Source organism: Canis lupus, chromosome 11, assembly GCF_003254725.2.
Source record: "Canis lupus dingo isolate Sandy chromosome 11, ASM325472v2, whole genome shotgun sequence".
NCBI lineage: Eukaryota > Metazoa > Chordata > Mammalia > Carnivora > Canidae > Canis > Canis lupus.
The window spans coordinates 52166910-52191961 of NC_064253.1; the positions used below are offsets into that span (position 1 = coordinate 52166910).

At 40.5% G+C, this 25052-nt stretch overlaps 1 protein-coding gene across 6 annotated transcripts in view; it reads right to left on the reverse strand.

Annotated features, from left to right (window-relative positions):
- Positions 1 to 25052, reverse strand: part of GNE (glucosamine (UDP-N-acetyl)-2-epimerase/N-acetylmannosamine kinase) — a 42957-nt gene that overhangs the window by 13258 nt on the left and 4647 nt on the right. For 3 of the 6 annotated variants that reach the window (XR_007414078.1, XM_035697199.1, XM_035697197.1), the window contains exons 2-5: positions 16100 to 16302; positions 8404 to 8855; positions 4626 to 4778; positions 2270 to 2482 (exon numbers count right to left, since the gene is read on the reverse strand). Coding sequence is in view for 5 of the 6 variants with exons in the window: in XM_035697199.1 (XP_035553092.1) it covers positions 2270 to 2482; positions 4626 to 4778; positions 8404 to 8855; positions 16100 to 16302 (1021 nt within the window). In the remaining variant the exon portion in view is untranslated. Of the gene's footprint in view, positions 1 to 2269; positions 2483 to 4625; positions 4779 to 8403; positions 8856 to 16099; positions 16303 to 21838; positions 21998 to 22037; positions 22940 to 25052 lie in introns of those variants that run through there. The other 3 variants (XM_049116264.1, XM_035697198.2, XM_049116265.1) reach the window with 3 other exon arrangements.

A 25052-nucleotide genomic window follows, 5' to 3' on the forward strand; every position in this document is an offset into this window, starting at 1 on the left:
TCCGTCTCCAGGGTTGGTCCTGGGCTCCATTCTCTTCTCTATTTATGTCATCTCTGGGCAATCTCATGTAGTCCCTTCGTTTTAAAGGACATCTCTGGCAGAGTACACCATTATCCTTTCTCTGTACTAGTATCAGAATTTTTAGCTGAGTATCTGATAATCCAGCTAAAGACTATATTCTTCAGCTTCCCCTACAGTTATATATGATCCTGTGACTATGTTCTGACAGGATATGTGAAGAAATACTAGCAATTTCCAGCTTATTCTTTTAAAAGGAAGGACACTTTCCCCTCTCTTCCTGCCCAATGACTAAAATGTGGACTTGACAGCAAGAATTGGATCATCCATCAAGAAGACAGACACTAATTTTCTGATGACCAGAGAGCTAAACCAATGAGAAACAAAGAAAATCTAGCTTGCTTAGGCACTATTATTTTAGGTCTCTCTGTTACAGTACACGAACTAATAATATCTTAAACTAAACACTATCCATATGCCAATCACTCTCAAATTTCTATCTCCAACTCTGACTCTCCCTAGAACTATCTAGCTGCTTGCCTGCCATGTCTACTTTGGTATCTAACAGGCATCTCAGATTTAACATGGCCATTAGAGAACTCTTAATTCCACCCTTCCCAAATGTGTTCCTCCTGCAGTATCCTCTGTGTCAGAAAAGAGTACCCCTACTGCTCAATCCAAAAATCTAAAATTTTTTTCCTTTCACTGCTCACATCCAAGCAGCAGCAAGTACTCTAATAAACCCCAAATCTAACTTTTGTCCATCCCTGTTATTCCAGGTACTCTAAACCACTATCATCTCTCATATCAACTGAAATAATCTCTTGGTCTCCCTGATTCCACTCCTGTCCCACCACATTCTACTTTCCATAGAGCAGCAGAGTGATCTTTCCAAAATGCAAGTCACATCGTGTCCTCTTCCCATAAATGGCTTCCCACGATTCTTAAAAATAAACCCCAGATTATTTACCCTGGCTTACAAATGTCTGCCTCCTTCTCTAACATCATCTTGTATCACTCTTTCTCTTGCCCATCACCTATAGCTACATTAGCCCTTCTGTTTCTCAAATACATCAGGCTTGTTCCCACCTTGGGGTCTTCACACTGGCTGTTCCTTCTGCTTCTCCTCGATCCTCACATAGATTGTTATTCAGGTCTCAGCTGAAGTGTCATCTCCTCAAGAAGGCTTTCCCTTATGCCCTCTAATGTATCCCATCATATTATCTTGAGTTACAGCCTGCACAGCACACAGAAAGTCTGATACTTTTTTTTTTTTTTTTTTAGTTTATCATCTATCTCCCCTCCCACTAGAATAAAGTTACATGAGACCTCAGCCCTGGTTAGTCTAGTATACTGCCAAAATTGCAGTGTCTACACATAGTAGGTGCTTATTAAATACTTTCTTAATGAAGTTGAGAGAATTTCCATTCAATGGTATTTTCAATGGTGAAGTAGGGAACAAGTATGTTGTGAATGAAAGGGAAGAAGATCTAAGGATAGCAGAAAATAGGGTAGCAATTATGAACAGAGAAAGAGCAAAGATGGAGTTAACTTCTTTGATTCTAGTCCAGTTTTTTGTTCAAAAGTACATACACTTTTCCATTAGCTACAGAAATATATTTGCATGGATACTATTAGAACTTGGGACTAAATTTTAAGAATAAGATCTAGCTCAGTTAGCAAATTCATTAATAATAATCCTTCTTACACTTTAGTTATTAAGGGGACATCTTGTTTAGAATTTCTATGCTCTAAAGTACTCATTAAAGGCATTCTACTGTACCCACAAATGAAAGATTAGCATTCATATAACACATTCAATCATTGTATCTTAAACACAGCCATCAAGGACCATAATCAGCTAAGAAACTCTTAGCTCTGACATTAGAGACAATAAAAATGTTAAGTGGAGCTCTAAAAAAATTTGTGCTATTTATAGATTTTAGGCCACAAATGGTCATTAACCTCATTCATGCACTTGTTCATAAAAATACATGCCATCACTGATACATGCAAGCCTTGTAATAATTCAAATATATGATTTTTTAAAAGTCACAGATGCATGAAGGGGAGCCCATATTTAATGCCTCCCTCCTCACACTTTCCTAGTTTCTGCCTAATAAGGGAGGCATAGCTGCTAATCTGATTGATCAGACAGCAGGACGGTGATCACACTGTGTTCACCATAGGGCAGGAGCCACTGATTCCATATATATTTCTAGTCAACTGAGACACAAACTGAGGTAAATACCTGTTTCTCTTCCAATCTGACGTGTTCCTAGATTGATCACAGGTGTTCCAAAAGCTCCAACCTCTCGTACTCCACAGCTGCTGTTCCCAATCATACAACCTGCATGAGCAACCAACTGTATAAACTGGTCAAATGGGACATGTTTAACTGCACGGAAATTGGGATGATGCTCGATGCCTTTCTTCCGCATCACTCGAACCATCTCTTTGCTCCCTGTGAAAATGAAAAGAACCACCTGTTAAATGGTTTATGAGATAAAGAAACCATTTTCATTGGCAAATAAGCCCCACTTAAATCACCCTATAAAAATTCACAATGGTTATGAGGGAAATAGTAATTTTAATTACTGATCTTTCCAGGAATGATGAATATCTAAAATGGCTGGTTAGCCCTCTGCTTCAACTCATCTAGGCACTTTAAACAGCAGCAGTTGGGATTTTTCAAACAGCACTCAGTAAAGTAAATACCTTTTATTAATGCCCCAATAAAAGCTTTACCTTAAACAGCAATTTAGAGGTTCAAGACAGGCCAAGAGTCTCTCTCTCTCTTAAGATGGGAGTTACTAAACTGAAAGGTCTAGGGCTCCACACACCAAGCTGATCAGTGAGCCTCTGTATCAGCTCTGCTCATGCCTTAACAAGAGCTCAACGGGATACCACTCCCACTTGGGTCTAAGCTCCAAGAAAATACATGTAGATTCTGATACACTATAGCTGATATTTTATTTCAATTGCATGATTTTTAAAAATTTTACAGCTGTAAGGTGGGAAGCAATATTTAAGGCCTCTCTGCTTGCCTCTACTCTTGCCTAATGACCACCTAGAAGAAAGACAAGGTTGCTAATCAAGACTGGTTAGACAGTAGGACAGAGACCACAGACTACACCATGTTACCACACTGTTCACCAGTGGGTAGGAGTTACTGACTTAAGAGAAGCTGGGCATGCTCTTCTCTCTTTTTAACCTTTCTCTATGAGGCAAGATAGGTAACAGACTTGGGGTAAACCTCCTTACAGCAGGCCTAGCCGCCTCCCTCTATGCCCAGTTCTGTCAAAGTATGCCAAGTCATCAACTATAATTATTGTAGTATCTGATATACCAGAAGATGCTACTATTCCAAGATTCAGATTTGGGCTCAAAGAAGGCTTTCTCTGGCCTTAACCCTAAACCAGACACTCCTCCTATTCTCCAACATTGGGGAATTCGGCCCTACACCACATAATGATAAAGGAATGCCATGATTCTTATTTCCCTATTGCTCCTTATATGTATTTTATCAAAAGCCCTGTGAGGAGGAAACATGAGTAGCAGACATGATTTAGATATTCCTGGGACCCTTTGCTTTTCTAGGGTCTAATTCTCTGACCTCTCTAATTCTAAAGTGTATACAATCAGGAAAGTGGTCTTAAAATGGAGTATCACGGACAATGAATATTGAATGAGAGACCTATAACTACATTACCAAATGTTTACAGAAAATTGAAAAGATTAATATCAATATTAAAGTTTTTGAAATAATAGCATATTACCTGGATGGAACCTGGGTTGGGAGTTCTTAATTTCTTTTTTCCAACTAATATCCTACTTTCTTTCCCCTAAAAGATTATTCAAGAGACACTAAGAGAGGGATACTTTCAGAGTAAGATGGTGACATCTTGGTATTGCAAAGAAGGGTCCTACCTCCTTCTTCAAAAAATGCCTAAAAGCTCAGCAATGAGTGGTGTCAGCTAAACCAGTCATTGAAAACTCTGCAGTGTCAGGCCCTGCTCTGCATTTCTCATTTCTATTTCATCTTCCCATTAACCTGCTGAAGGTCTCACCAGCACCAAAGGCTACTACTAGCATCTACCAGTAGGCAGTCAACCAGGTCAGGCTTGAGGATGAATTGGTTGGGGACTCCAGCTCTCAACTGCCTATGCTCAAGACTAAGGCATAGCTAATATAAATAAGTTAGAGAACAAGAAATAACAATAGTGGCTGTTTTGCAGCACTCACTAAAATCACGACTTTCCTAGAAACACCCTTTGACCTTCTACCATTAGTATCCTTTAGCTCTGCATTTTCTCATTGGTGGAAACTGGAGAGAAGAGACTAAATTTGGAAATACAGGGAGATTGAAGATATTTTTTGTAGTATTTCTTTCCTCTTCAGTTTCTAATAAACTTGGCAAAAAAAAAAAAAAAATCACAAACTTCAATCTACTACAACAACTTGGTGATACCCTAACAATTAGAATGCATTTCAAACTATAATGGCTTCAATGACAAGATAAGCAAGATAGGAGGGGCAGTCAAAAGAAGACATAATAGAAACATAAAAATCAGAAAAGTAGGTGGCATAACTTCATTTTCAATTACCTGCGTCAATGTTTGGAAACAGAACTAGAGTCCGCTTGTTAAATGAGATAAGTGCATCCAATGTTAATTCAAACATTTTTATGGAATGCTTAATGTCAGTGGTCACAGGGTGTTGTAGCGCAACAATGTAATCTTTAGATTTTACATCATCACCTGTTTAAAGAAAATCAAACCACACTGCTTCATTAGTTAAGAATCTTAAAAAGGAAGAAGCAGATTCTAAAAAGCAAGACCCCAAAGTCTGTGCTTAAAAATTCTAAGGAAAAAAAGTTTGTCACATTCCAGGCAGAGTATCTGAATATAGGATCAAACGGTAAAAACTTACAGGAACAAGTCCAAGAATCCAGCAAAGTTAACATTTTACAAAGGCACTTGCTACCATAGTCACTAGAATGTGTGCTTTAAAATCCAAAATATTTCAAACCATTAGAAAAATGTAAATCTTCCCCATTTCTAACCAGTGTTCCTAATGAATTATCAGCAATATTAATGAACTGATGAAGCTCAAGATTACTTTACTGCATAGCTAACATAACTAAGAGAACAAGAAATAACAGTAATACCTATTTCCCTGCAGTGCATAGGATCCTTACCTTCCTGGAGACACTCTTCCATCTTCTAAGGTTTATGTCTCTTGGGTACTGCATTTTCTCATTGGTGGGGACTGGAAGGAAGAGGCTAAACATGAAGCCTCTTGCTCCTCAATGTGCAACTTCTGACATCACCTGCTTTGTCTCACCCAGCCCTTATATACAGCCCTTTCCATTAAGGTATCAAACTTTTGTTTCATGTTGTAAAGTTCTCTATTTACTGTGATATTTCTTTCATTATTAGGAATTTAAGTCTTTTTAACTTTTCTTTTTTTTTTTTAGAGAGGGAGGGGAAGAGGGAAATCTTAAGCAGACTCCATGCCCAGTGCAGAGCCATACACAGGGCTCAATCTCAAGACCATGACTTAAGCTGAAATCAAGAGTCAGACACTTAACCAAGTGAGCCACTCGGGTGCCCCAAGTCTTTTTCATTTTGCTAATATTTCTACTACAACTGTTATTTATTCATGTTCTGATGATGAAGCTACATTCTAAATGGCCTACCTAACCCCATTCTTCCTATAAGCGGAATGATACCATCAAAAGTTGCAGGTGGAGAAGCAGTTACACGTTTTGTACAAAACATTATTACTTGAACTCACTGTCGTCTTTTCCACTGTCTTAAGAAAAAAAATCTAGTTTTGCTATTTTGTCATCCTTCTTTTCATAAAGAGACTGCTGAAATGGTTCCAAATAGAACCGTAAGCCCCACAAGTACAATCTTGCCACATTTTGCTTTCTAAGGGTTATTTTCTATTCATTACAAGTTTTCCAGAAATACAAAGTTTTCAGAATCTGTCTAGAGCAAACAGTACAATCAAAATGCAAGAGTGTTTACTTAGAAGCATACAAAAAGGAGGGGCACCTGAGTGGTTCAGTTAAGTGTCTGCCTTCAGCTCAGGTCATGATCCCGGAGTCCTGGGATAGAGCCCCACATCAGGCTCTCTGTTCAGTGGGGAGTCTGCTTCTCCCTCTCCCTCTGGCCTTCCCACCCCCAGCTCATGCTCTCTCTCTCAAATAAATAAGTAAAACCTTTTTTTTTTTTTTAAGCATACAAAAAGGAGTCTGAAGTGACAGAATTTGTTCCATTGGCATTATCTAGACAGACTCCTTGATAACTAGTATCTGTCCAAGGGTAAGATACACATAGAATGGATTAACTCAGTAGGAAAGCCCTATTCCCTCTCCTATCCTGATGTGCTCTAGGTTAAAAATATACACAATCACAAGGCACTTGGGTGGCTGGGTCAGTTGAGCTCTTTATTTTGTCTCAAGTCATGATCTCATGGGTTGTGGGATCAAGCCCCACAGTGGGCTCCGCACCCAGTGGGCAGTCTGCTTGAGGACTGTCTCCCTCTGCCCCTCCCCCCACTTGCTAAAAAAAATACATATACACAATCACTAAATCAATTTTTTTTTAAGATTTTGTTTATTTATTCATAAGAGACACACACACACAGAGAGAGAAGCAGAGACACAGGCAGAGGGAGAAGCAGGCTCCCTGCAGGGAGCCTGATGTGGGACTCCATCCCAGGACCCCAGGATCACACCCCGGACTGAAGGCAGGTGCTAAACCGCTGAGCCACCCAGGGATCCCCCAATTTTTTTTTAAGTAGGCTCCACACCCAGTGTGGAGTCCAACACAGGGCTTGAACTCACAACTCTGAGATCAAGGTGCCCCACTAAGTCAATTTCCTATTCATTAATTTCACTATACTATAAATCTACCTCTTAAAAAAGTACTAAGCGTCTAACTAGAAGACTGGTCTTGATTTGCCCTCTAGATAGTACTCTCACTATAAATTAACCAGTTGAGGGATCCCTGGGTGGCGCAGTGGCTTAGCGCCTGCCTTTGGCCCAGGGCGCGATCCTGGAGACCCGGGATTGAATCCCACGTCGGGTTCCCGGTGCATGGAGCCTGCTTCTCCCTCTGCCTGTGTCTCTGCCTCTCTCCGTCTCTATCATAAATAAATAAAAATTAAAAAAAATAAAAATAAAAAAAAATAAAAATAAATTAACCAGTTGACATTCTGTTTATAAAACTATTTTCTTTGTCTCTTATTAAAAAAAAAAGGAATTTCCAGTAAGCTAGATCATTGATAAGTGAAGATATCAGAACTTAAGGCTATTTGCAGGGATACTCCCAATGGTACAACTATGACTTTTGTTTTAATTATAATCAATATCGCTATATTAATAAATACTTACAGCTTACTGCTTTTAACATTATCTGAGTATTCCAACAATCTCATATGAAAGACATTAAAATTAAAAATAGTTCTTTCAGGGATGCCTGGGTGGCACACTCAGTTAAGCATCCAACTCTTGGTTTCAGCTCAGGTCATGATCTCAAAATCATGGGATCAAGCTCTGCATCAGGCTCTGTGCTCAGCATGGAGTCTGCTTGGGATTCTCTCTTCCTTACCCTCTGCCCCTTGCCCCTCCCCCACCTTGCCCTCTCTATCAAATAAATAAATCTTCTTTAAAAAAAGTCTTTTAGGGATCCCTGGGTGGCGCAGTGGTTTGGCGCCTGCCTTTGGCCCAGGGCGCGATCCTGGAGACCTGGGATCGAATCCCACGTCAGGCTCCCGGTGCATGGAGCCTGCTTCTCCCTCCGCCTGTGTCTCTGCCTCTCTCTCTCTCTCTCTCTCTGTGTGTGTGACTATCATAAATAAATTTAAAAAAAAAAAAAAAAGTCTTTTATATTGCACTAAAAAACAAAATACAGGAAAACAAAAACCAAAACACCTATAACTCTACTTGCCAGGAGTAAATACTATAAATGATTTGGCATACATACTTCCTAACCTTTTCATTATAATTTTATTAAAATGGCATATTATACATATAATTTTATAGCTCGTTTCTCCCCCATTTTTTGTTATATCAGAATCTGTCCTTGTAACTAAATACTCATCCATAGCATAATTAATGGCTTAAAATTATTCCATTCTATAAATTATAGCACAGATTGAAAAAATTCAATCTGCATTAAGACTATTCCACAGAAAAAGTGAGTCTCAGAGACGTGAAGTCATACCATAGGGGGAGATCTATGAACTAAAACTTTAGCCTTCTGAATTCTGATGGAATATTCTATCTATGGAATATTCTATAGTTTCTAAAAAACTGAAACATACACAAACTGAAAAAAACAACCATTAGACTAAATAAAGTTTGATACATACCTAACCACATCCGAATGATGCTCATGTAGTCTTTGTTCTTGGCAGAGAGAAGTTTGTCATAGGAAGGGCAGCCTGCCAGAAGGATGCGATCATGGTCCTCACACATGGATATCAGGTGTTGCTCTGCACTTCGGGTGCAGCACACATGATAATGAGCCAGTTTTGTGATGGCATGTCTGATAGAATCATCAATGGTCCCACTGACTTCCCCACCTTCAATGTGAAGGATTCGGATATTCATCAAGGCAGCAGATGTAGCCAGAGCCAGGGCATCAAATCTGTCTCCATGAACAATCATGATATCAGGCTTCAAACGATTAAGGACATCTGGTAGCTTTACTAGGGCCAAGCCTACTGATTCTACCATGGCTGCCTCATCTTCCCCTCTCACAATTGTGTGTAGCCTGGTATTAATGTCAAAGTCATCTTGTTCAATCATGCGGTATGTGTTCCTAAAGCAGAAGAGAAATAAAGATGTGAGAGCCTGTTCTTCAACATAGGGCCATAAAAGCATATGAAAAACACAGTCTAATGTCAACCCTGAAGGGAAAAATATTTTATAAAATTTGCTTGTTAAAATAGACAAACTGAAGTATAACTTAGACACAAAAACTAAAAAGCACAAATCATAAATGTACAGATCACCTGACTCTTTTACATGAATACATGTAAAGAATACATTCTTTTTGGGGATCCCTGGGTGGCTCAGCAGTTTAGCGCCTGCCTTCGGCCCTGGGCGGGATCCTGGAGTCCCGGGATTGAGTCCCATGTCAGGCTGCCTGCATGGAGCCTGCTTCTCCCTCTGCCTGTGTCTCCGCCTCTCTCTCTCTGTACTCTCATGAATAAATAAATAAAATCTTTAAAAAAAAAAAAAAAGAATACATTCTTTTACATGAATCTGTGGCCACCATCCAGATCAAGTAATAAAGACATCCAGCACCTGCAAAGTCTCACTAGTGCCCAGGTCAATCCAGATAAACACCTGAAGGAGAATTTTTTTTATTAAAACAGAGACCAAAGTTTTGGAGATTGACTTTCTCTTTTTATAAATTTTTTTTAAAAGACATATGCTACCTAATAAAAAAAGTTACCTATAAAAGCAAAATGCATTTTTTAACAAAAAAAAAAAAATAGGGAATCAGGATACCTGATATGTCACTATACTATGAATTTCTGAGTGATGGAAATGATCTTCTGAATTTGTACTGTAACATTAATGCAACATAATTCTGAGTGGGGTGTAAATGTAGGTTTTACAGCATCAAATTGGCTATAAAGGCGTGCCTGGTGGCTCAGTCAGTTAAGCAGCCAGCTGCTGGCTTTGGCTCAGGTCAAAATCGGAGTCCTGGAATAGAGAGCCCAGAATCTGGCTCCCCACTCAGCAGAAGTTTGCTCCCTCTCTCTCTGCCCCTCCCCCTGAACTCTCTCAAATTAAAAAAAAAAAAAATTTTTTAATGACAAAATTGGCTATGAAATGCAATTTCAAGTCTGTTTCATGCTTCAATAATAATTTCGAAACCTACACTCAGTATTATCAGTGTAAATGATGTTGATTTTTTTCTAGCCATTTTATGTATATCTTAACATGGTTGAGAACACAATTTTATAATGTTTAATCCATTTCATACAATATTTTCCCAGATCATGAAAGATTCTTTACATACATCATTCTACATCCTATGGATGTTCTAGTAGTCATTTTATAGATTTCTTGGTATTTTCCCAAAACTACCATGTTGTCTCTGAACAGACAATCTTTGCGACTTTTTGTCTATTTCTTGCTCTACTGCACTGCCTGTTATGTCTAGCACAAGCTGAAGAGAAGTGGTGAAAGCAAAAATCCTTACCTTGCTTGCTATCTCAGGGGGGAAGCTTACTTTTTGTGTTAGTTACAGGTTTTTTCACTGCTGGCCTTTATCAGATTGTGGAATTTTCCTTCTATTCAAAGCCGGCTATGAGTTTTTATCATAACTGATTTAATTTTGTCAAATGGTTTTTGACAACTGTTGAGATGTTAAAATATAACACTGATTCTCAAATGTTATATATCCATCTTGATTTCCTGAGATAAATCCACTTAGTCATGATGTATTATGTTTTTTATATTGCTGGATGTGACTTATTGTTTTTAATTTTATGTCTATGTTTATAAGGGATACTAGTCTGGACTTTTTTCTTACATCTTTGTCAGGTTTTATTATCATGATTTTTTTTTTTTTTTTTTAGATTTTATTTATTTGAGAGAGCAAGCACAAGCAGCAGTGGGGTAGGGGCAGAGGGAAAAGCAGACTCCCCACTGAGCAGGGGGCTCAATACAAGGCTCCTTCCCAGGACCCCTGGACCACAACCCGAGCCAAAAGCAGACGCTTAACCAAGCCACCTAGGTGCCCCAAGATTATGCCAACTTTATATAATAATCTGGGAAAATTCCTTGCTCTTCTTTCTAAAAGAGTTTATGTAGGATTGAAGTTATTTCCAAACAAAGGGGGAAAAAGACAAACCAAGAAGCAGACTTTTTTTTTTTATCAAGATCCTTGATATTTTTTAAGATTTATTTATCTTAGGGGCACCTGCATGGCTCAGTTGGATAAGCATCTGCCTTCGGCGCTACTTGAGGTCCCAGGATCCCGGAATTAAGCCTCTCATTCGGCTCCCTGCTCAGTGGGGAGCCTGCCTCTCCATCTCCCCATTTGTGCTCTCTCTCGCTATCTGTCTCCTCAAATAAATAAAATCTTAAAAAAATATATTTTAGAGGGTGAGAAATGAGAGAGAGCAGGGAGGAGGGGTAGCAGGAGAGGGAGAGAGAAACAAGCAGACTCCACAAAGAGTGTAGAGCCCAACGCAGACTCGATCCCCCAACCCTGAGATCATGACCTGAGGTCACAACCTTAATTCTTAATTTCAGCTCAGGGAGAGAAGCAGAGACACAGGCAGAGGGAGAAGCAGGCTCCATGCAGGGAGCCCGATATGGGACTCAATCCCCAGTCTCCAGGATCACACCCTGGGCTGAAGGCGGCACTAAACCGCTGAGCCATCCAAGCTGCCCTCTTTTTAAGTTTTTAAGTTTATTTCATGTATAGTTAACATACAGTGTTATATTAGTTTCACATGCACAAAATAGTGATTCAACAATACATTATTCAGTGCTTGTTATGGTTAAGTGTACTCTTTAGTCCCCTGATCTATTTCACCCCCATCCCTCCCCCACTCCCCTCTGATAACTATCAGTCTCTGCAGTTAAGAGTCTGCTTCTTGGGGCACCTGGATGGCACAGTTGATTAAGCATCTCACTCTTTGTTTTGGCTCAGGTTGATCCTGGAGACCCTGGATTGAGTCCCATGTCAGGCTCTCTGTATGGAGCCTGCTTCTCCCTCTGCCTGTATCTCTGCCTCTCTCTCTCTCTCTCTCTCTGTGTCTCTCATGAATAAATAAATAAAAATAAAATCTTTAAAAAAAACTTAAAAAGATTGGTGTTATTTCTTAAATGTTTGATATCACTTATGAATTCTAACATCTTTTTTATGGGAGATTTGTGCAAAATTCTTTTTATAGGAAGTGTCTGATAATGAATTCAATTTCTTTGATACAGTGCTATAGAGATTTTCTATTCTATATTGGTTTGGTAGGTAGTGTTTTTTCAAGGACTTTGTCCATTTTATATAAATTGATTACCAATTTTATTGGCCTAATATTCTTTTAATGACTATAAGATCAGTAGTGATATCTTCTTTGTCATCTTATATTGGTAATCCATAAAAAAGTTCTCTTTTTCTTAAACTGTTAGGAATTTGTCAACTTAATATTTTTATAAATAATTGCTTAATCTACTTTTATGTTTCATTGATTTCCACTCTTCATCATTTCCTTCCTTCTACTTATTTAGGGGTTTTCTCATCTTGTTCTTGTGAAAACAGACGACTGATTCCAAACTTCTTCTTTTTAACCAAAGTATTTAAAGGTAAAAATTTCCTCCAAGCACTCCTTCATCTGTACCCACAAATTTTGATATATTAATATTTATTATTCAGTTTAAAAGATTTTCTAATTTCCCTTAGAATTTGTTTGGTCCATGGGCTTAGAACTCAACAGTAAAACAACTTTTTTTTTTAGAGAGCATGCACACACATGTGGCAGGGGTGGAGGCGCAGAGGCAAAAGGAGAATCTCAAACAGACTGCAATGCCCAACGAGGAGCCTAACAATGGGGCTTGATCTCACAACCCTAAGAACATGACCTGAGCTGAAATTAAGAATCAGATGCCTAACTGAGCCACCCAGGCACCTATTTAATTTTTTTAAATTTTTTTAACAATCTGATTTTAAAATGAGCTAACGACCTTAACAGACAGCTCACCAAAAATGATGTAAAATCAGCAAATAAGCATATGAAAAGATGCTCCATATGTCATCATGGAAATGTAAACTAAAACAGATACTGCTACACACCTATTAGAATGGCCAAAATCAGAACACTGATATCACCAAATGCTAACAAGAACAGTGGAGCAACAGGTACACTCACTCATTGGTGGTGCAAATACAAAATGATACAGCCACTCTGGAAGACAGCTCAGTGGTTTCTTATAAAACTAAACATATTCTTACCATACAAGCCAGCAATCAGGATCCTTGATATTTCTCAAAGAAGCTAAAAACTTATGTCCACACAAAAATCTGCAAAATGGATGCTTACAGCAGCTTTATGCCCAAACTTGGAAGTAACTAGGATGCCCTTGAGTAGATGAATGGATAAACAAACTATGGTACATCCAGAATATGGATTATCATTCAGTGCTAAAAAGAGAGGACTATCAAGACATAGAAATACATGGAGACTTAAATGCATATTACTAAGTGAAAAAAAAACAATCTGAAGTGGCTTCATCTTCATACAACATGATTCCAACTATATAACATTCTGGAAAAGGCAAATCTATGGAGATGGTAAGACCTATGGAGATGGTTATAGAACACATTTTTAGGGCAATGAAACAATCCTGATACTATAATGGTAGATACAAGTCATTATACATTCATCCAAACATACAGAATTTAGGGACGCCTGGGTGGCTCAGTGGTTAAGGGTCTGCCTTCGGCTCAGGATATGATCCCATGGTCTGGGACCAAGTTCCGGATCGGGCTCCTTGCAGGGAGCCTGCTTCTCCCTCTGCCTATGTTTCTGCCTCTCTGTTTCTTGTGAATAAAATCTTAAAAAAAAAAAAAAAATACAGAATTTACACCACTAAGGGGCACCTGGGTTACTCAGTTAAGCATCCAACTCTTGATTTCAGCTCAGGTCATGATGTCAGGGTCATGAGACTGAGCCCATTGGGTTCAACACTGCATGTACAGCCTGCTTAGGATCTCTCTCCCTCTGTCCCTTCCCCTACTCAAGTGCACACTTGCATGTACACACGCGCACACACACTCTCTCACTTGCTCTTAAAAAAAAAAGGGGGGGCGGTGAGGGACCTGAGTGACTCAGTCAGTTAAGCATCTGCTGTCCGCTCAGGCTATGATCTCAAGGTCCTAGGATTGAGACCCACATTGGGCTCCCTATTCCGCATAGAGTCTGCTTCTCCCTTTCTCTCTCCTTCTTTGCCCTGCTCATGCTTGTGCTCTCTCAAATAAATAAATAAAATCTTAAAAAAAAAAAAAAAAAAAGAATTTATACCACCAAGTCAAGCCATAATATAAACTATGGACTTTTGGGCAGCCCAGGTGGTTCGGCGGTTTAGCGCCACCTTCAGCCCAGGGCGTGATTCTGGAGTCCCGGGATCAAGTCCCACATCAGGTTCCCTGCATGGAGCCTGCTTCTCCCTCTGCCTGTGTCTCTGCCTCTCTCTCCCCCCTCTCTGTGTTTCTCATGAATAAATAAATAAAATAAATAAAATAAATAAAATAAACTATGGACTTTGGATAATAATGATGTGTCACTATAGGTTCCACTGTAAAAAAAAAATGTACCCCTTGAGGTGGAAGGCTTACATTGACAACGGGAGAGGCTATGCATGTGTGGAAGCAGAGAGGTATATAGGGTAACCTCTGTACCTTCTGCTCAATTTTGCTGTAGACCTAAAACAACTCATATGAAATAAATGAACTGAGTTTCTAACTAGTCTGTTGTTACTTATTTGATTTCCTTTTTCACTCAGTTCTTAAGAGCATAAGAATGATGTTTTTAAAAAAACTATCCAACTAGTTGAAATAGAGGGTAGCTTATTTGTTTTAATGTCTTTGAAATATAGATAATACATTCACATGGCTTAAAATTTAAATACTAAAGTTTCTTCAGTGAAAAGGCTACCTTCTCACTTTTGTTTCCCAGTGATTCAGTTCCTCACCCAGAAGCAACCAACTTATGTTAGGATATACTTTTTTTTTTTTTTTTTTTTAAGATTTTATTTATGAGAGACAGAGAGAGAGAGGCAGAGACACAGGCAGAGGGAGAAGCAGGCTCCATGCAGGGAGCCCGACGTGCGACTCAATCTGGAAACTCCAGGATCACACCCTCACACCCTGAGCCAAAGGCAGTGACTCAACCCTTGAGCCACCCAGGAGTCCCTAGGATGTACTTTAAACAACTTTTCCATTAAGTACCAGCCAATTGTCATACTTAACAGTCTCATGAGACAAATACTGCCTTTCCACTCTTACATAGGCAGACAGGGAAACCTAACACCATTTCCTTGAGATCCTCCATCCCATTAATCTTACTCCTGAACTTTACTCAAATAAAGGAACCCACTGAAACTTCATTTCAGGCTCTAACTAAAATTTCTCTTCTACTTCATCCTATGTAAGAAAACCCGGTGGATAGCCAGAATTCATTTTACATTTTTAAGACCTATGAATTTTTGAGCTAACCATAAGTTTCTTCTCTAAGTATTCTCCTTAAAGCAAACTGGTTTTTAGAGGTAGATTTTCATTTGCTTTTGTTGTTGTTGTTGCCTTGCTTTTAAAGAATAGTCTGAAAAGGCAATTTTACTTTAACACAAGCTTCTTTCATATATATTACTGACCGTCTTTGGAAGCTGCATTAATGTTTTTATGCCACAAGAGTGCACTAAATGCCACTGTATTACCCAGAACGAAATGAATGTTCATCTTTGGTTTAGATATTCTGTTCCTTCTAAGATTTCCCAACTTTCATTTTTCAAATTTAGACTGTGATCAATAACAAACCTAATGATAAACATCAAAATAATGGCAATTCTACATTCTACTTTATCTTGCAAATTCGATTTTTTTTTAAATCTTGTTGCATATCTACTACTTTATATGCTGTCGATCTATCCATGAGTTTTAAGAAAGAAGTACTAGTAGAACTCTCAAAACATATTACAGGAAGTTCCATTAGTAGAATCACACAACACATATTTATAAGTGGCACTTCTCCTGAATGTAACAAGCAATAATAAAAATATTTACAGCTATCATTTATCAAGCACCTATCATGTAGCCACATTGTGATGGACACTTCGTATCACTATCTCCATTCTTCACAGGAACCTACAACACAGGTTTTCAATCCATTTTTATTTGAGGAACTGAAGATGCAACTTCTGCAAGCCCATATAAAAACTATGAGGGAGAACTGGGATTTGAGGCGAGGTCCACATGGCTACAAGAGCCTAGCTCTCTCCAGTACACCATGTTACAATGAAGAATATTATAAGAAAATGCTTTCATCTTACCCATAATCATCTATTAGGTGAGAGCCAAGTACCACCACATCAAGTTCAAAGAACTCAGGTTCCATTTTAATGCCAAACATGATTGGGGCAAGTTTGGAATAATCAGCACGGTTGCAAGTGGCGACACAAACTCGAAGCTTCCGGTTATCCCCATTCTTCTCCATGGCTCGTCTCTTTTGTGAGAGGTTCTTAAAATAGAATTCCTAAAATTGCAAAAATAAAAATGATTTCTCATCAGAATGATAGGTCCTAGATAGAAACACAGAATGCTGCAGTTCCAAGCCTCTAGCCACCATTTAATACAGTGCTTCTTAAACCTTTGTCCCCCCCCACTCCTATGTAACCTGCCCCCAATCCCCACCCCAGCACATACAGAGCTAGGAGATTCCAGCTGACTAAATCCACCTCTTTCTCTCACACTTAAGAAAACACACTGGAATGCAAGTAAGTAACCATGACATGAATCAGCTCCCATTTAAAAGACAAGCAAACATCAGCTCACTGGTTAGAAATTACTTACCATACTTCACAACTGATTCCCACATACCAGACTACTGCAAAACTGTGACTCAGAACAACTGGTCTAGTTCAACACCCTCTCTCACAGAAAGGGAAATGTACATCTTGAGAGAGAAAATTATTTCCCCAAGATTCAAAATCACAACTTATAAGGAAGGAGATCGATTCACCTTCCCACTAAACACCCACTATACATAAAGCACTGTGATTAGTGCTGAGGAAGAGAAAGTAAAATTAAAAATAGGCCTATAACTGGCTATAAACCTCATTAGCCCCTATAGCCAGTGCCTACTAATTTTCAACAATTCCAAATGCCTATAAGGTATCGCCTGACTCACACACCTTAAAGTCAATGGCCCAATCAGAATTCATTTTCTTTTTCTTCATTGCTATTTCTCCTTTCTTGTTCTCTAATTCAGTTATGAACTTCCGTTCATCCAAATGCCTTGACACTTGACGTCCTTGTCTTCTCTGGTTCCTTACTCTGTACCTCCTATGCCCTGTCAGTTCTGAATACCTCCTGAATATCTTTTTTTTTTTTTTTTTTTTTTTTTTAAGTAGGCTCCACACTGGGTGTGAAGGAATGCACAACTCTGAGATCAAGAGTTGGACTTGAACTCACAACTCTGAGATCAAAACCTGAGCTGAGATAGACACTTAACAGACTGAGCCACTCAGGGGCCCCTCCACCTCCTGAGTATCTTTCATATCTAACTTCTCCTCTTTATCTCCACCAGGACTCCCCCTAGATGGACCCCTCATTTAAGATTTGAACCACTGTTTAACAGCTGCCGCGAAGTAGTTTGCCTATCTCTAGTCTTGCCCTGCTTCTCACAGACTTTCAGAGCGATCTTTCTAAAGTTCATAAATTATCATGCTCCACAGAATATACAACATATGGATAAAGTCCAAATTACTGATCTGGACCTAGGCCATCTTTCCAACCACTTCTTGACTTACAATTACCCTTACTCTGTGCCAAAGCCATACCAAAGTACCTGCAGTTCAACCACTGAGTCTACAAACTTCTTCTGTGCCTTTCAAAGATATAAGTACCTCTACTTAAAACTTCCTTTCCCTCTGGCCTGGGCTCCTCCTCATCCTTCAATCCTCAGTCTAAGCATTGCCTCTTCTTAAAAACCTTTACATAAACTTCAGTTCCTCTTCACCTCACCCCTTTAGCTGCTGCCTTCCTCAAGTACTATGGCCCTACCAAACATATATATACTTTTGCTCAATTATTCTGCCCACCCCTTCCCTCCTGCCATCTATACCTTCCAATCGAAGTAAAACTCAGGGCCAAGGGATAAGAGATGTTTTATGGAGCATTTTAAACTTCTCTAAATCAATGTAAAATTCCACCTCACGGATTAGTCAATGCTTTTGCTTCACGAAGTGTGTCAATATTAGAATCTGTGATCAGGAATACAGAGAAGCTTGAAGAAGGATGCCAGTAGAAGGGTAGCTGCCCTTCAGATCAGGGTAAACTCTAAAACCTGCTGGAAAAATCGCAACAGCTGCCATCTCATCTCTATTAGGCTTGAACTTCTGTGAGCACGCAAACTGCCTCATCATAAGCCCATTCTGAACTTAATCTCCAGTAGAAGCTAATTCCACCCAACAGAAAGCACTTATAAATATAATAAGCATTCTGTCAAGAGAGTTATATTCCTAAGATCTAAGTATTACCTAATCATTAAAAACAAAAATATTTTTCCAAAAATGGTTGTCTTAAATGTTCTTTACATAATCCTTCTTTCACTGATCATTAAATTTGAGCTGAATAAATTGTTGGTGATATTCAACTTGCTGCGTGAGGCAAAGCAAATCTTTCATGGCTGGTCAATTTGTTTTTATTTGAACAGAACAGTAAACTTCATCTTGCAATGCTTAATATTTACCAAGTAACTCAAAGGTTATTCTACCAAAACTGAGACTAAACTAGCCAAATAAACAAACTACGAAAAAGGCAAAAATGTTATTAATGCCAAAGCATTTTGGGGGAAAGAAGTTAAATCTTAAAAATACGGTAAAATATCTTCTTAGGGGGAGAAGTTTGGAGTTTTGAAAAATAATTTTAACTTATTTTTTTAATTAGGTAATATATTCACATGGTTTAAAACTGAGAAGTCATAAGAGCCTGTACAGCAGAGTATCCTCATCTGTGTTCCCCAGCCACATAGTTCGTCTCCCTGGAAGTTAGGAGTTACTGGTTTCTTATGCATACTTTTATAAATCATGCATACAGAAAAGCAGATGTATTTGCTTATATACATGCAGCATATATTATACATTTGTTAACACTCTACAAACGGATGTTGCATACCTTGCTTTTAAAAATGCTTTTAATTAGGGCAGCCCTGGTGGCTCAGTGGTTTAGCGCCACCTTTAGCCCAGGGCGTGATCCTAGAGACCAGGACTGAGTCCCACACTGGACTCCCTGCATGGAGCCGGCTTCTCCCTCTGCCTATGTCTCTGTCTCTCTGCCTCTCGAATGAATGAATGAATGAATGAATGAATGAATGAATGAATGAAAGAAAATGCTTTTAATTGTTTCTGAATTGAATGGCAAAATGGGAAAGTTTATTTTTTAAATGGGAAAGTTTAAAGGCACTGGAAATATCAAAACTAAAAGTGCAGAGTTTTGAAAATGGCCAGCCATCATTCTCTTCAAAGATATGAAGGGTTATGAGAGCCCCAAAAGTAAAAATAATCAAGGTCACAAACATTTAGTATCAACTCTGTGCAGAGCACTATAAAGAAAGCTGAGAGAAACAGAACTGAGAAAAACCAGTCTCTGATTTTTAGAAATCTTAAATCTAGTACTTGACACTAGGTCACGTAATAGATCTTAACTAGTTCTCTTTTCCAAATAGAAGCCCCAAAAACAAAATTAATATTTTTTTTCTTAGCCCAGTATATATTATTATTTGTTCTGGCTAAGAGGTCATCCCAGAGATATATTTTTATATTGAGAACTGTGGCCAGAGTCCCCATAACCAGTATAGAATGGATAAATGGCAAAATAATGAATGAGTGGCAAAATGGACTTAAACTGTAATAGGACAATTTAAGTTGCATCAAGTATAATGTAAAGCAAACAAGATAAAACTCGATTCTTTACACAGTGGAATACCAGATGGCAATTAAAATGATTGGACTTTGTCTATATTAATAAATCTCAGAAACAAACATTAGAGGAAAACAGCAAATTCTAAAGTTAGATACAATAGGGTACCTTTTTAAAAGTTTTTCAAAGTGTACACAACACTACTATATGTTGTTTACTGATCTACAGTAAAGTTCCACACTAACTCAGGAAAGTAGTTACCTCTAGAAAGGGAGAGAAGGGGGGAAAAAATGAGGCTTTTCAGGCTTTAGCTAACATTTATACCAAGTTATACCATAAGCAGAGATGTGAAACAAACATATTAATGTGTTGCATCTTGATAACTGGGAGAGGATGTCATACCGTCTTTGTCCTTTCAGACATATTTGAAGTTTTCCTTATTAAGAACAAGAAATCTTTTATTTTTTTTAAAGATTTATTTATTATTTATTCATAGACGAGAGAGAGAGAGAGAGAGACAGGCAGAGGGAGAAGCAGGCTCCATGCAGGGAGCCCGATGTGGGACTCGATCCCAGGTCTCCAGGATCAGGCCCTGGACTGAAGGCGGCGCTAAACCGCTGAGCCACCCGGGCTGCCCAGAAATCTTTTAAATAGATCCTATAAAGTAAGTTTGTTGTCCATAATCCCCTCAAGCCTAAAGGTCAGAAAGTCAGGAGGGATTAGATATTTGCACCTATCTCCTCTATCCATTTCAAAATCATAACTAAAATACAGATAAATAACAGAGAAATAGGCTTTCATCTTGAATTCCCTGACAATCTCTGAGAAACCCAATTCTTAAAGACCACTTCCTGCATTCTCCCGTTTTAAATGCTGACAAAAGGTGATCAACACTTTCCAGAAAAACATTCCACTCAACTGTGGAAAAGACTCAGGAACATTTGGCTCAGGCAGTCACTGAGCAGAGGAAACCGTAACAACAAACATTTGAGAAGTACTTCTGAATTGCTAAGCATTGTGTTAAGAGCTTTACAAGCCTTAAAACCATTTCATCCGGGACAGCCCTCTCACCAGCCCCATTTTACAGAGGGGGACACTGAGGTACAGCCAAAATAATTTGCTTGTCCCAAACCACAGTTAAGAATTGCCAGAATCGGGCAGCCCCGGTAGCTCAGCGGTTTAGCGCCGCCTTCAGCCCAGGGCCGGATCCTGGAGACCCAGGATGGAGTCCCGTGTCGGGCTCCCTGCGTGGAGCCTGCTTCTCCCTCCCTCTGTCTGTGTGTGTGTGTCTCTCTCTCTCATGAATAAATAAAATCTTAAAAAAAAAAAAAAAAAAAGAATTACCAGAACCTAAAATCAAACCAGGACGCAGGATATTGCCACATCCAGTGTTTGCCTAGTGTCTGATCATTAACATCCACGGGCCTATTTTGCTCCGGGTCCTGCCACGAAAGATCACTCTTCCCTCGGCGCAGCGGGGATGAAACTCGGGATTGAGAACGGGGTGGGGGGTATATAAAAATGTAAAAGTGGCCTGAGACTCATCTAGTTTGGTTTGGCTCCTTCCAGGGCCTCCACAGCTGGGTTAAACAATGATCTAGACTGCTAAGCCGCGCCCACCCCTCCTCTTTCAGAGAAACCAAAAATACTTTATCTGGCTCTAACAATTTCACAGGTGTGCTCAGACTTGGGCGAAAAAAATAAACGCCTGAACTAGTCAGGAAGCCCAGCCCAGCCCTTCGATGTCATCTCCTGGTTGACCCCTTCACACCCCAGAGCAGCTGGTCTGTCAAGGAGCTCCCCGCCCTCTCCTGCACCCGCCGCGACACAACCCTGCCTCCCAGCACAGCCCGCCCCCTTCCTGGACAGCACTACCCGGGCACGGAGTCCAGTCTGGGCCGCCGGCTGCTTGCCCCGGGGCGGGGGGGCCGGGAACCTGTCTGCTCCGCGGGTCGCACCGCGGACCCCGTAACGGGACTACAGAGGGGCCTGGCACTCAGGCCTGCGGAGGACAGGACGAGGCCCGGGTCCGGGCGGGCCCTGGGGACGCGGGGAGGTCCACAAGGCAGGGGCCGGAGGAAGAGGCCGTGGGGGCCCGGAGGATGCTCTCCCGGCCCGGCCCCCGAGTCCCGGCGACGCGGGGCGCTCACCGCAAGCTGGCGCGCAGCTCCCTCCCACGCCGCCGCCGCCGCCGCGCCTCGAGGGCGAGAGGCGAACCCGGCCCCAGAAAGCGGGCCCGCGCACGGCCGCCCCCACGGCTTCCGCAGGCCGGCCACGCGCGCAGAGCCCTCCGGGCTCGACCCCAGCCTCGCACGCCCCCGAGCGCCGAGTCGGCGAGCGCGCACTTACGTAACCTGAGAGCGGCCCTGGGATTGGCTGCGCTCGCCCGAGCCCCACCCCCTTGCCAAACGGTTTTTTGGAGGGGGGCCGGGGGCGAGGGGCGGGGCGCCTTCCGTTGTCGTGGCGGCCCGGGTCTCGCCGGCCTCTGCTCCCGCCCCCGCGCGGTCTCCTCCTCTGCCGCCGCAGCCGCGCGCACGCTGGGTCCCCGGGTCCTGGCTGGCGGTGGTTGTTTTGGCCTGGCACCCAGCGGGGGATTAGGCCGTCTGTTCCCTCAGGCACGACGTAGGCCCAGACCGAAACCGCCGCAGAGCCCTCTCCTGAGTTACGGCCTCGCCTCTCCCGGAGCGCGTCTGCTGGAGGACGGAGGGGGTGTGGATGAGGATGCAAGTAAGGCCGACCAGTAGGTGGGGAGGCGCCGCCTAGGCCTCCCCTCTAGGGAACCTCCCGCCAGTCCCCGCCCGGGGCCGCCCGAGGGGGGCTCCCCCGGCGCCTGATAAAGGTCTTTCAAACGACTGAGTCACCAATGACAAACTTGGAATGAGTTGGATTTAAAAAACATTGAAAAATATAGTTTAAAGATTTTATTTATTCATGAGAGAGACAGAGAGGCGCAGAGACACAGGCAGAGGGAGAAGCAGGCTCCATGCAGGGAGCCCGACGTGGGACTCGATCCCGGGCCTCCAGGATCAAGCCCTGGGCTGAAGGCGGCGCTAAGCCCCTGAGCGACCAGGGCTGCCCTTCCAGCCCTATTTATACGATCTTTTGTATTTTGTAGTATATGCATACATTCCATATTAAAGAGAATCAAATTGTAAAAAAAAAAAAGTGGCAATGAAACTCACATGCATGATATGAGATTTTACTGTGGAAGCAGAATTGAAAATTATGGATTAGGTATGAGGGGATAACAGAAAAAGAAGGAAACAAGGATGACTTCCAGGTGTCTGGCACTAGTAATGGGGTGATTGGTGCCATTTACCAAGATGAGAAAAAAGCTGAGGGACTAAAGTTTTAATTTCGGATATGTTTGAGATGCTTATGGAGTACCTATATAAAGCTATTAAGTGAGCAATAATATACATGAATCTGGACACAGATTCAGCAGAGAGTGTATTCGTTTTCTATTGCTGCTGTAGCAAATTACCTCGAACCTAGTTGCTGAAAACGAATGTATTATCTTACAGTCCTGAGAGTTAGGAAACTGAAATGGGTTTCGCCCAGCTCAAATCAAAGCAGCAATATAGGTATCATAAGAAAAGAAATTTGTAACTAGGCAACTATGCGTGGTGATGGATGTTAGCTACACATTGTGATCATTTCATAATATATACATACACCAAGTCATTACATTGTACACTTGAAACTAATGTTATAGGTCAAATATATATCAGTCTTTGTTTTTTTTCTTTTTTAAAGACTTTATTTATTCATAAGAGACACAGAGAGAGAGAGACAGAGACACAGGCAGAGGGAGAAGTAGGCTCCATGCAGGGATCCCGCTGTGGGACTCGATCCTGAGTCGACATGATCACTCCCTGGGCTGAAGGCGGCGCCAAACCTCCGAACCACCCAGGCTGCCCATCAGTCTTTTTTTTTTTTTTTTTTTTTTTAAAGGTATCAGTGGGTCGGCCTTCCCTAGGGTGCAGGCCTTTCCTTAGCTACAGGCTCCCTTCATTCCTTGTTTTGTGGCCTCTCTGGCCTCTTCTTATCACTTCTCCTGTGACTCTCCTCCTCCTTCACTTGAAAAGACCCCTGTGATTACCTTGGGTCCACTTAGGACAATCTCCCCATCTCAAAATCCGTAATTTAATCACATCTGCAAAGTCTCCCTTGCTATATAAGGAAATATTCACAAGTTCTAGGGATTAAGACATGGATATCTTTAGGGAGCTATTATTTTGCCTACCACAATGAAATGTTCAAGATGGGCATATTGCCTTTAAAGTTACATGCCAGGGGGCTACCTGGCTGGCTCAGTTGATGGAGCACGTGACTCTAGATCTTGGGGGCTGTGAGTTGGAGCCCCACACTGGGTGTAGAGATTACTTAAAAATAAATAATAATAAGTAAAAATAATAATAAAGGTGCATGCCATACCACCAAATATCCAGAAAGAACCCTAATTTTTTCTCTTCACAGTTAAGAAAAATTAAAGAACAGGTTAATGTTCACTTTTTTAAAAATCTGGGTGCTTATTACATGGGTGTGTTTAGTTTGTTAGAATTCAAATTATACACTTAAGATATCTCCACTTTTCTGTGTATAAGTACTATGTATTTTTAAAATACTTCATGGTTAAGATTATAGCTAGGAAAAAATGTAACTAAATAATATGATTTTGAGAATTTGTGCACTTATTAAACCACCTGTAGATTTTGGGGTTTTTTTTACCAATATTGAAAATTTTATATTTCCATATATCATTTGAGTAGGAACCTCTTGAGTGCATAAAGAAGGTAAAAAACATCTTACAAACCAGATATCACTGCGTAAGCCAGATTGTTGATAGCCCAACCAGGTCATATAAGCACCCCCCAGACCAGAGAGAACTACTCTTGTTGCACTGATGACGACATAGATGGGAAAGCAGTTCTTTCCCCTTTAGGAAAAGCATGTAAGGATTAAGGTTACATTGACTTAAAGTAATTCAGTAACATCCTACACTGTACAGGTCAACTTCAGGTTTGCAAGAGCACAAGTCTGAAAGATATGCTTACAAAGGTAGTGATTAAGATATTCATAACAAGAAAATGAGCCTTTTGAAATTCATATTTTGGGACCGTTTAATCACTACTCATATACCCTCAACTACTAATCAGTTTATTACGTCAATCAGCTTTTCAGAGTACCTCTGGTTGTGAGCCATCCCTATGCCAGCTCTCCCAATTACAGAAGAAAAGTACAAATAAATACAATGACTATGTCTTTGTTTTTGTGAAATGCCCTTTACTGGGATTTTTTAAGTATTTTTCTTTATGAGCTATAAAAGTATCGTATTTCAAACCCATAAATAATTTTATTTCT